The sequence below is a fragment of the Eubalaena glacialis genome, chromosome 16, assembly GCF_028564815.1.
Source record: "Eubalaena glacialis isolate mEubGla1 chromosome 16, mEubGla1.1.hap2.+ XY, whole genome shotgun sequence".
Taxonomy (NCBI): domain Eukaryota; kingdom Metazoa; phylum Chordata; class Mammalia; order Artiodactyla; family Balaenidae; genus Eubalaena; species Eubalaena glacialis.
Window position 1 is genome coordinate 2,712,272 of NC_083731.1, and position 12,326 is coordinate 2,724,597.

Below are 12,326 nucleotides of genomic sequence, written 5' to 3' on the forward strand. Positions count from 1 at the left end.
TCAGAGAACAGGTGACTGAGGCAGTTGTTTAAAGCCTTGGGCCTCTTCCTGGTGAACCCCACTCTCAAGGGGAGCTGGCTGAGGAACCATCCAGGGGGTGGGCGTTCCTTGAAGACCCCCCTTTCCAGGAACTGAGAAGTGTTCCAGTGTGTGTCTCTTGGGAAAGTTAATTCTATTCTGCTGACGGCTCAAAAGCCCAGTTGCAGAGCTGCCCTGGTGCTCCCTTCCCCGACTTGCCTCTTTCCGGGTGCTCTGGGCCTCCTTATCTCTTCCGGGATTAGGGCTGTGCGCGTGAAAGGCAAGCTGTGTGATTTCAGCACCGACCAGACTTAGGAAACGTGGCTGTTCTCAGCCTCCGTCTCTGGTTCCTGGGCCCGGGAATCGCACATCCAGCCCCTTCCAGCCGTAGCTGAGCTGTTCTTGGGAATGTCAGCAGTTGTAAGAGACAAGAAAGCTACCTAAGGACTGATCTATGGGCTGGGCCCAGCGCTTCTCCTTCACTCCCCCGCCCTGTCCCCGTCTCCATTACTAGAGGCTCTTTAAGGGCCGCACAGCAGTGAGGTCAGCTCAGGGCTTTGTCACAGAGCTGCTGGCTTTTTTTTGCTCCTACACAGGGAACGGGGAGCTCTAAACCCGTCCCCACTTTTCAAGGTGGTGTCCTGATTTCCTTGTTGCCGGTTTGCTCTATGGATGGGCATCTTCGGTGGTGGCCTCATAAGGCTTTGTTCTCGCAGGGACCGCAAGGTGTGCCAGGGCTGATGGGCCAGCCAGGAGCCAAGGGCGAGCCTGGCGAGATTTACTTCGAAATGCGACTCAAGGGCGACAAAGGAGACCCAGGTTTCCCAGGCCAGCCCGGGATGCCAGGCAGAGCAGGCTCTCCCGGAAGAGACGGCCATCCGGGTCTGCCCGGCCCCAAAGGCTCCCCGGTATGTTGATTCCCAGACTTTGAAGGTGCTCTTGACAGATGATGGATATGCAAAGAATGGAAGAAGGAGTAATTGGTATCATGTCGACCTGTTTTCACTCGGGGGGTCCTTGTCGTAAACGAACTTGTCTCACGTTCACTGGAAAACTGTAGTCTGTAAACCTAGGTGTGATAGCCTTGACTTGAACGATTAGGTGATAAGGGGTCAGTGTCTTCTGATGGATCTGGGGGAACTGAAAAGACCTCCATATGTCGGACGGGAGGTGAATTTTAAAGTTAGCGGCGTTCAAGCCACCCTTTCAAAGAAGATTCCAGATATAAGTGTCTTCCTCTTTGGAGTGTCTCCTTATGTCTGGGTTGGGAGGGCGATTGCTGAGCTTAGAGGAGAGAATGCCGGTTTCATTTATTAACTACAAGGTGACCTTTGCAGACGGGTTGAGGTTAATAAGTAGCACAGCTAGTTAAACTCTGGCACTTTTTTACCACAGATGGTGGAAAAATGCGACGCGGATAGGAGTGCTGGTATGTCTGCTGATAACTCGTCTTTTTCTCTTTTCGCTTCAGGGTTCAGTAGGATTAAAAGGAGAACATGGCCCCCCAGGAGGAGTTGGATTCCCCGGCAGCCGTGGTGACGTCGGCCCTCCTGGGCCTCCAGGGTTTGGCCCTATTGGCCCCATTGGTGACAAAGGACAGATGGGCTTTCCGGGAAACCCCGGGTCCCCAGGCCTGCCAGGTGAGGCCTGAGGACCTCAAGTGCCGCCCGCGAGTGCCAGGAGCCCTGGGCTCAGTGACATGGGGACGTGGGTCTGGTTTCAGTTCTGCCAGGAGGGGGGATGTGACCTGAGCAACCTTTCCTTAGCGTTTCTGTATCTCGTTCCTTCCTTTATGAGATGGGCCAGTGGCGTGGAGGGTCTGGGTAACAGGAACTTGAAGGTATAGGTGATTTCCTTATAAATAAGTACGCCATATGCAGCAGAGAAGGTCAGCCTTCCGTGTGGAAGTGATGCCAGCCTGAGCCCGTCTTCTGTTTCTCCCCGATGAGCGGTCCCTTTTGGCTTCTGTGTATCCCAAGCCACATACTTACTCTTCACCCCTCCGCTGAGGTGCACACGCTCAGTGACTGAGCCACAGCTGCTTTGACTTGGCTGTTGAATTTCGGGGTAGTTCCAGCCGTTTGTTGACTGTTTTTCCACGTGGTTCTGTGTGCCACGCGCTGAGCTAAGCGACCAGAGAGGAAGCAAGTCAGAGGCCGCCCACCCTCCTGGAGCCCACCGCCTGGGCTTTGGTGGAGAACGTGGGAGGGGGCTGTGTGAGGGTTTCCCACGGACGCGCTCCACTGCGTCCTCACGACGGGCTTACCTTCAGGGATGGAAGTGCAAGGGGGGTCCCCGGGCCCCGCACACAGTAGGCTGTCAGTGACTTATTAGTTGAATATGATTCCGGGAAGAAATGGAACATTGACATCATTGCCTAGGAAACTGGAGGAGAGGAGGCCAGGAACGGCCTGGACACAGAGGACAGAAGGACATGTGCTGTGACTAAGATGGCTTAAGAGTTGTAGAAATGAATGAAAGGTGACTTGGGGTGATTAAAGGTATGTGGCCAGTAAGCCTGGAGAAGCCTAGTAACTAAGAAGCTGGAAGATCAAGGTTTCCAACAGGAGAGACTCAGCAGCGAGTACAGTCTGGCCTTCTTGCTCTCACACGTTTGCCGATTCTGTCCCAAGCCATGTATCCAGCCCAAGTTTCGTCAGTTCCTGTCCCCACTGGGAACTGTTATTTCCTTATGAAGACCCAGTGTAGGGTTCGTCAGCTTCGTAATGCAGGACTGATCAGGAGCCTTTGACGGAGGTCCAAGTACAGCGCCTTGCTGGATAGGTTATTGTTATCGTCATCGTTGGGTGATTGTTGGTTATTCACTAAGTGAGGACTCCATTGATGATTGTTCTTTGATTAGCAAGGAACCCAGGAACGTCTCTCTTACAACTCCTTTCGGGGCAGGAAAATGCTGGGTTTGACTGAGAAACACCCCGGGTCTCGGAAAGGGGCCTCTGATCACTAACCCCACACTCCTAATTCCCAAATCGCCATCTCAAGTGTTCTTCATGCTTCCGGAATCTGAACACTTGCAGCGTGTAAAAAGGAATCAGGTTTTTTTTTCTCGGCCAGAAACTACCATCAGAAAAGCCAGTGGGACACAAACAGATACCTCTTGACGGGATGGGAAGAGGGTTCCCGAAAGAGGCAATGCTGAAAATGCTGTCAGTCAGCTGTCCACATTCTGGAGGGTTCCTTGGCCATCCCGACCCAGGCAGCTTTGGGATTAGAAACCCGACTTCTTTGATCTGCCAGAGCTGTGTTTAGTCTGATGGTCATAAAAGCCCTGTTCCCAGGGCTGGAGCTGATAGCAAAGATGTGTTGGGGTCAGGCCCTGGTGCTTCCCACAGTCTGTAGCTAAAGCAAGTGTTGGCTGTCCCTGGGAGGCCCTTCAGATCCTGAGTTCTTTAAGGTATGTGAAGTTCAGTGGAGATGAGCCCTTTGGTCCTTTCGTAACAGCTCAATCCTGACACCCAGTGGATCTCGTAGGCGCGGGCACCCGGGGCTGCACCTGCACCTCCCAGTTTGGAGATGGAAAAGGTGGCTTTTCTGGGCTGGAGATACCACAGAACCGTCCAGCTCACTGTTAGGGTAACGATATCACCCACGGGGCACGTCGTGAAGATAACTTCCCACCAGATGTGGGCATCAGAGCAACTTACAACCAATCCTGTCTGAGAAACTGAGAGAGAACGGTGAAAAGGCTTTGACTTTTTGAGACAGATTAATTGATACCCAGGGTCATCTCACTGTTTATTGTTGTAGAGTTTTTAGCTTTTCGTGACTCTTGTTTTGGACGCTTAAAGAATTCTTGTGTCAAACAAATGTCTAGGTCATTTTGGGAGAAGAGGAGCTCTCTGTGAGAGATTCTAGAAAAGGAGAAGGAAGGGATGGAGGCGTGCAGACAAGGAAGTGATTGATGCAGCAGCCCTCACGCTGTGTCCTTGCTCTTCTTCCCCAGGTCCCAAGGGTGAAGAAGGAAAAGTCATGCCCTTACCCGGTCCCCCTGGAGCCGCAGGACTTCCAGGGTCCCCTGGTTACCAAGGGCCCCAAGGTACTCAGAGTCTCGTTCATCTGGAGGCTTGGGGTGGGGGAAATGTGCTCACGTTTTTCTCACGCTGACCATTGGTCTTTCTCACCGCAGGTGACCGAGGTTTTCCTGGAACCCCGGGAAGGCCGGGTCTCTCTGGAGAGAAGGGTTCAGTCGGCCAGCCTGGGATTGGCTTTCCAGGGCCTCCCGGCCCCAAAGGTAAACCCGCAGGACAAGGCAGCCTTGGGTGGGCCGCTGCTCTGGCCACTGCCCACGTGGGCCCCGACGGTGGCGCCCGTCCCCAACTGGTTAGCACCAAGGGCTGTGGTCTCTCCGCTCATCCTCACGTGAATTCTAGGAGAAAAGAGGCGGTGGACGTAAACACACCATGTGTGAGTTAGCGAAAGAGCTGCGCGGTGTGCAGGCCGGAGATTCCGGTCACCGAGGTGTTGAGTGACGTGGGCTCCCGGCCGAGTGGTTTGGTGGGAAGGGGTTGAGACCTTAAGGACCCCAAGCTGCCCAGGGAGCTGGCAGATGCCACGTTTGCCTAAACCTACCCTCAAGGGGATCTCTCTCTCATCCGTGAAGGGAGCACACAGCCCGCCAGGGCCTGGACCAGGCTGGTCTGGAAGGCGGGGGAAGGTCAGGGGGATGGTGCGGTGAAAATGAGGAGGGGCCTTGCTCTTGGGGGAGAGGCCCTCACACACATGGACGTTCCAGAGCCAGTACTTCTTTCTGAAAATTGTAAGGAAATAAAGAGGACCGTTTCACCTTTTTGCTGCTTTCTTAGTCCTTCAGGGAGACTGATGTGCACAATGGCCATTAGGGACTTTGGTCCAGAGCCCAGAAGGGCTGTGAGCAGTGAGGGGCATGTCCTTTCCCTTTGGGCCGGCATCCCGACCCCAGTTTTACCGCTGTTTCACCAAAACTTAGTTTAAAGATTTGTCCAGCCTCTGGGCTTCTTGTCTAGGGCTCTGCATCGCGCCCGCTCTCAAGGTTGCAGGCCATCGTGCTCGGGGACGGGAGACAGCGGCCTGTTTCCCCGGGAGCCGCGTGATGCCCACCGCGCTCATGGCCACTTCTGCCAGGCTCATGGGGCAGAAGGCCCCCCAGTGACCCTCCAGCGTCACAGGGGCATTGCTCAGGCCTCCTGCGTGTTCCATGGGAGAACCAGGCCACTGCCATCACGGCAGGTAGAATTTAGCTGAGGAAGGCCTCCTTAATCAGAGACCCTTTGCCCACATCGCACGAAGCTGCCTGGAGTTATGTGCACTGTCTGTCAGGCCCCTCGAAACAGCAGCCCTTCACCACGGGCGATTCAGGTTTGTGTTTCTGCAAACTTGCAGATCACTGCGTGTCCCCAACCTTCCATCACGCAGAGAGAGCCTAGCCCAGCGGCTCTCACACTTTGCTGCCGTTTATAGCCACGTGGGCAGCTGTCAGAAAGCCCATCAGAGGCGGGACCCAGTCTCTAAATGTCCCCACGTGCCTCCAGCGTGGTGCAGTTGGAGAACAGGTGGTCTAAAGTGGTTCTTCTCAAACTCGAACGTGTCCAGGAATCACGAAGGGTCTTGTTAAGATGCGGGTCTGCGTGGGGATATCCGGGCTGGATTTCTAACCAGGCGACAGGGAGGCTCCGGACCACACTCGGAGTTGCCAGAGTCTAAATTGCCATTCCCAGTCTGCAAATGCTGGTTTGGTTTGGTTTGGTTTGGTTTGTTTGCGGGGAGCGGATAGGAGAGAAAAGTTCTAAGTGCGTAGAAGAAAAGGAAGGGAGGGGGCGGGTGTGAGGGAGAAAGAGGAAGGGGCGTCCAGCGCTGCGAGTATTCCCTGCCCCCAGGATACCCCTGGACCAGGATGGTCTCATCTTCCTTGTTGGCGCCCTCAAATCTGTTCAGGTTTATCTGAGCAGGTGTGAAAGAAGTGGAGAAAGTAGGGAATGGTATTTTTACATGAATGATTTTTTTTGACTCTTCCAAACAGGTGTTGACGGTTTACCTGGAGACACTGGACCTCCTGGAAATCCCGGTCGCCAAGGTTTTAATGGCTTACCCGGCAACCCAGGTCCGCCTGGCCAAAAGGTGGGTACTGAGCGTTCTCTGGATTGCTGTTTCCCCATCCTTGTGATTAATTGGACACATAAATTGTGGGCTGTTAATCTCATAGGGTATGTTGGGTCAACGTGTTTTGTGTTTGAATGAAATAGCATCAAATAGAAAGTACCAAAGTACACGAGGTAGCACGTGGTCGTGCCTATTTTGGGGAGAATCATTTGTTCCTGCTTTGTGAGTGGGCTGTTGCCTGTGTGTGTCCTGGATCTCAGGTACAACGTGTGTCTTATCACGAGTGGAAGGAGAAAGCTGTTTGGGAGCCACTGTCCTGAGTGACCTAACAGCCCCCAGCAGGGTGGACGGCAGCCTTTCTCAGCCTCAGTGATACTGACATTCGGGTCCAATAATTCCTCGTGGTGGGGCTGCCCTGAATACTGTGGGGTCTTTAGCAGCCTCCTGCGTGGCCCCGACCCACAGATGCCAAAGGAGCAACCCGACATGCATGCCCAGTGTGACCGCCAGAAACATCTCCGGACGTTACCCGGTGTCACCGTGGGGCAAAGGGCCCTGGTTGGGGACCCCGGGACTAGTGTGACATCAGGGTTCTCTTTGCCCCCAAACACCCCTCTGCTGCTTGCTGATACGTGCAGTTCCCCTCAGCAAGTACAGGCGACTGTTGGTTAGATCCTGTCCTGTTCTGATTATAAGGAAGGGAAGTGAAATTGCCGGAAGGCATCTGTCCTACCTGGGAAAAAGGCCACGGCCAGGAGATGCACCTTTGCCAACACAGAGCCCTTGCCCTTGCCTTGGGGATGGGCGGGGGTGCACGCTGCCAGCTGTGCCTCGGTGATGCTGGGGAAGGTTCCTTCTGAGGAACGCCTGACCCGAGGTGGTGACCCTGCCCCGTGTGGCTGACGTGGAGCACGTGGCCTTCGGATGCCTTCTTTATGTGACACACCCCCGCCTTCCCCTGATGACCCGCACTGGGTGTGAAAGTGAGTCAGTGACCGCAGTATGTAGATCGCCTCAAACACTGGCTCACGAGCTAGTAAATGCCGAATGGAACTGGAATTAAGGATTTGGTTTACGATTTAAAATACTGAGCTTTTTCAAAATCCCTCGGACTGAGTTCCCTCCAGTTTGCAAATTTCACCGCAGGGCCATGTGGATAAGCCACCACTGCCCGCTTACCTCCACCTGGTCCTCCTCTGGAAGTTGTCGCCTTCAGGGATGCCCGAGGGGCACTGTGACATAATGTCCACCTTCTGCTTCACACGGCCCGTCGGTGCTTAAATTGGGGTGCTTTGAATGCTCCTTCAGGCCCTCAAAATACTGCCTTTATTTTTAATCATCTGTGTGTGTCAAAGCCCTTTAATTCATGAAAAGGTTTTAAGCATTTAATTTGACATGAGAGCTTTCATTTCATCAAAAAAACGAAGTAAATGGAGTTCTGTTCCAGTCCTGGAACTTTCCACCTCTTAATACCGATTCGCTGGCCACACACCACGCTGGGTGTTGTTCCCGCTGTGTAGACTCAGGGCAGCAGAGTCTAGGGGCCGAGACCCAGAGGAAGGAGCTCCTGCCTCTCTGACTGTGGACAAGCTGTCCAAACGGGCGAGCCTTGGCTTTCCTCCTTTGTGAAAAGAAAATAATAAAAATTACCTCCCTTTCGGCTTGTAGTGAGATTGAAAGGCAACAATAGGTGTGAAGAAGCTCCGCCAACTGGAAGGTGGGACAAATACCGTTCTTATAAATGCACCGGCAGCATCGTTTAACACGTACGCTCTTGGCCTGATAAAATCGCGGGCTCTGAGGGTCACTGGCTTCTCTGTGCTTTGGGGTTTCCAGGGCGAGCCTGGAGTTGGTCTGCCGGGACTCAAAGGTCTGCCAGGACTCCCTGGCATCCCCGGCACCCCTGGAGAGAAGGGAAACATTGGGGGACCAGGCGTTCCCGGAGAGCACGGCGCCATCGGCCCTGCAGGCCTTCAGGGAATCAGAGGTGACTTCTTACGGGCAAATCCAGCTTGTGGTAGGGACGGGGTCTGTCTATTGTGTCTCCGCAGAGCACCTATTAGGGCCCAGTAAATGTTTGTTGAGTGAACGATGAAAATTCTAGACGGGTTCCTGGCGAGTGGCGTGAGTGGGTGGTAGGCGCTGACACCACTGTGTCCCCATGTGGTGCATTCATGATTTCTTCCCCATCCAGGTGACCCGGGACCTCCTGGATTGCAAGGTCCCAAAGGAGCTTCTGGAGTCCCCGGAATAGGCCCTCCTGGAGCTATGGGACCCCCTGGAGGACAGGGACCCCCAGGGTCATCAGGTGATACCACGTTCTTCCAGAATGTTCCCTTCCCTAACTCATAATCTGTGACTAAAAGGGGGAAAAGTCAGTTCTATTCTGTGGCTATAGGTTTGGTTGTTTGCTTACACGTAAGGTCACAGGCGCCTTTCTTTACCTCCCTCTGAACTTGGTTTACATGCCAAAGACACCTCCCCTTTATATTGTATATTCTTTACCTTTTATATTTAATTTAGAAGGATCGGTATCTCTATCTTATCTTTCCATAGGAGGTTTAGTAAGTTGTAGGTAACTTAAACAAAATGAGTTCATGTCTGGAAGCTACCTTTGCCTTTAATAATCATTCTAGAAGTGAGATGGGGCGGGGTGGGGGGTGGGTGGACCAGGGTAGGACAGTCAGGGAGAGACACCATGGAGAAGCTGGGCTTAGGTCTGAATACTGGGGAGGGTCCCGGGTGGGAATTGCTGACAACTCACGGCAGGCAGGCGGGGCTTTGTCTTAGGATGTTATTTGCCCACCGATGGCCCCAAACAGCACTATCTGAGAAGCTGGAAGCCATTCCCCTCTACCCCCAACGTGGGCACGGCTACACACCTTCTGCAGAAAGTAACAGTTAAACAGGGTACAGGACGCTGCAGGACACCCTGTCGATCCTGCTGACGCCCCCCTTCTCTTCCCCACCTCAGGCCCTCCTGGAGTGAAAGGAGAGAAGGGCTTCCCCGGATTCCCAGGCCTGGACATGCCGGGCCCCAAAGGAGACAAAGGGCCACAGGGGCTCCCCGGCCTGACGGGACAGTCGGGGCTGCCTGGTCTCCCTGGACAGCAGGGCACACCTGGACAGCCTGGGTTCCCAGGTAAATGACCTGTGAACTCCACCCAAGTGGATGCTGGGGAGACGCCTCACCTGGTCTTGTTCATGACCCTTGCTCGGCATCTGCCGTCAGCGTTCACGGTCCTTCCATCCGGCCACAGGTCCCAAGGGAGAGATGGGCGTCATGGGGACCCCCGGGCAGCCCGGCTCGCCAGGACCAGCGGGTGTGCCAGGATTGCCGGGTGAAAAAGGTAGGGAGCCGTGACTCCGGAAGAGCCCATCTCATGTCTGTGTCCCGATGCCTTGTGGGAAATTCTCCAAGAGTCGTAGATCATAGTTCATTTCAAGAGGCCTGGGAAAGAAGATCAAGCAAGGGTCCGGAAGGCCCCCTCTTCCAGGAGACGCTCATGCGTCGTGGGGATTAAGAGCTGTGCCCTGCCAAAAATCAGAGAGAAGACGGGTTTTTGGGTTTCCTTGTTAGCATAGTAGAGTTTTCGTTTTGTTTTGAGAAATGGTGGTATTTTTAGTCATTCGAAGATTCAGTCACAGCAACTGAGTCTTTGGAATCAAATTAGCAAACGGGAAGTTTACAAGTCTTACTTTTTATTTCTTATCTTGATATTTGAAATTCGTTCAAATACTTTTTTTAAAAAAGAAATTGACTTTAAATGTGAGACATAAAAATGGTCATTTGCTTAGTTGAACAGGAAAATTCTGTTCTTTCGTATAGAATCGAGGGGCCACTATGAACAGGCGTCGTGAAGGTATTTAAGAAGGAGAGAAAATATAAATTATTTAAACTAATAAGTGAAGTCTCATATGTTGGAATTATTAGCAAATAATGAATTCTAGAAAATGGCTCTATTGTTCATTTCCCTGCTGTCACATTCTTCTGGGTAACTAGGACACTCGCCATTTAATGCCATTTTTGGACAGACTATTTGTTCTTTATAGGTTGTTTATCAGTTGCTTCTACTGGCCAGAAAGAACACCACACTTGTCACTGCCTTGGGGGCCCTTGGCCACGTGTCACTCGGTGCCTCCTCTTCCTTCTACAGGGGACCACGGCTTCCCGGGCACCTCGGGACCCAGGGGAGACCCTGGCTTCAAGGGTGATAAAGGAGATGTGGGTCTTCCTGGCAAGCCGGGCTCCATGGATAAAGTGGACATGGGCAGCATGAAGGGCCAGAAGGGAGACCAAGGAGAAAAAGGTAATACGGAGGACAGTTTACCTCGGAGGGGGGAGAAGGTGTCTAACGAGTTATTCAGTTCTTCACACGTGATGTCAGACCAACCTGTGTTTCTACAGTTTGTCTTATTTTAAGCAGACGTGGTCGTCACTATTTTTGTGTGTGTGTCGTGCAGGACAAATCGGCCCAACTGGTGATAAAGGATCCCGGGGAGATCCTGGAACCCCAGGAGTGCCTGGAAAGGACGGTCAGGCAGGACAACCTGGGCAGCCAGGTATGGAAGGGAGTTCAAGGTCGCCAGCTCGGCAGGGGCTCGTGTGGGGAGAGGTTACCTGGCAGTTTTCATGGGCATTGACCTGTTGGGTATTTCTCTTTATGATTCTAGGACCTAAAGGCGATCCAGGCATAAGTGGGACCCCAGGTGCTCCGGGACTTCCTGGACCCAAAGGATCGGTTGGTGGAATGGGCCTGCCAGGTATGTGGGGTTTAGGAAAGGAGTTTTCTTTCCGGTGCTTGCACATGTGGTGCTTGTGGGACGAGTCTGCAGGTGAGACCCGCTTCACGGAGGACGTAATCCAGGGAGACGTGTCTTTGACACAAACTCACATCTTCAATTCTGTGTGGTCTCTTGCCTAAGGATGGTGGCATTTGGTTGACCTTCTGGCCATTGCTTAAACAAGCAAACAAACAAAACCCGTCACAGTTTAATAAAATAAAACACGGGCTGTGTACTGTGAACTTTCAGTTACCTCCCAGTGATCCGTCTACTTGGATCCATCGAGGAGGTGATTAATTCTCCATTCAGTTGTGTCAGCACAAGAAGCTCATGCCTGTGAAGCCCTTTGACATTAGCTCAGAAGAATCCCCTGGGCTCCCCTGCCCCGGTCCTGAGCGGGCCTCCCAGGCTTTGCCATCAGCGTTTGCAGTGGTGACCGCGACCAGAGCAGAGGCAGCAGCTGGAAGGCTCAGGCCCCGGGTGGTGCAGGTGCTGCTGCTTCTTAGCACTTGCCTGGAGCAGGAAGTCAGGGCGGCCAGCCTGTCTCCCTCGCTCCTCCCAAGTCTCTGCGAGGCGCGTTGTCACTTTGCTTGAGATATAAACACCCAGCGGCTGCAGTAAGGCTTCTTAAATTCTTTTTGCAACAAATCTCTTGGACCTGTCATTCAGTCCGCTAGGCAGATGCTGGTTGCAGTAAAACAACCAGGGTTCCCTTTGTTGCAGGAATCTCCCAGGCCTTGGCTGCAATTTAATATCCAAGTTATCCTTACAATAACATTGTCAACCAACTCACAGCTGCCCCTGACAACCAAGCCAACAGCCGCAGAGGGTCAGTTACAGGGGCGGGCATAAGCCTGCTTCCCCTGGCACCTATTTATAAATTAGTTTGAATGCCCACATCCATCCTGGAAGCAGGTACGCTTTTACTCTCCATGGCCTGCCTCTCGCCCCCTCTGATTCATTCGGATAATGAGCTTTGACTACGGAACGAAAGACATAGAAGCCATGTTTAATGCTGTTGGGAAGGGAAGCATGCTAAGCGGTTAATGCATTTTTTCTCCCTTTGTAACATGATTGTCTTTAAAAGATAGGAGGAACGTTTCCTGGCATGGTTCTAATGTGGTCTGGGTGGCTGGCGCCTGCCTGGATCACTTACAACTTGAGAAATGAGGGGATACGTGTTCTTCCGTCTCATTCGTGGCTGGCAGTTGAGGCGCTTTCCTATTTTGAACATTAGCACCTGCTAAGCACATGTTCTGTTTCAATTGTGTGTGTTTCTAGGAATACCTGGAGAAAAAGGTGTGCCTGGCCTCCCTGGCCTGCAGGGCATCCCTGGCTCACCTGGAGAAAAGGGAGCAAAAGGAGAGAAAGGGCAGGCGGGTCTGCCTGGCATTGGGATTCCAGGACGGCCCGGGGAAAAGGTAACA

The 12,326-nt window shown here is 52.9% G+C and overlaps 1 protein-coding gene across 1 annotated transcript in view; it reads left to right on the forward strand.

Annotated features, from left to right (window-relative positions):
* Window positions 1-12,326, forward strand: part of COL4A1 (collagen type IV alpha 1 chain) — a 151,191-nt gene that overhangs the window by 118,685 nt on the left and 20,180 nt on the right. Inside the window, exons 25-37 of the mRNA XM_061171041.1 lie at window positions 735-926; window positions 1,490-1,658; window positions 3,983-4,075; window positions 4,166-4,270; window positions 6,035-6,132; window positions 7,951-8,101; window positions 8,309-8,422; window positions 9,089-9,256; window positions 9,375-9,464; window positions 10,272-10,424; window positions 10,579-10,677; window positions 10,789-10,878; window positions 12,181-12,320. Of these exons, the coding sequence (XP_061027024.1) occupies window positions 735-926; window positions 1,490-1,658; window positions 3,983-4,075; window positions 4,166-4,270; window positions 6,035-6,132; window positions 7,951-8,101; window positions 8,309-8,422; window positions 9,089-9,256; window positions 9,375-9,464; window positions 10,272-10,424; window positions 10,579-10,677; window positions 10,789-10,878; window positions 12,181-12,320 (1,662 nt within the window). The remainder of the gene's footprint in view (window positions 1-734; window positions 927-1,489; window positions 1,659-3,982; window positions 4,076-4,165; window positions 4,271-6,034; window positions 6,133-7,950; window positions 8,102-8,308; window positions 8,423-9,088; window positions 9,257-9,374; window positions 9,465-10,271; window positions 10,425-10,578; window positions 10,678-10,788; window positions 10,879-12,180; window positions 12,321-12,326) is intronic.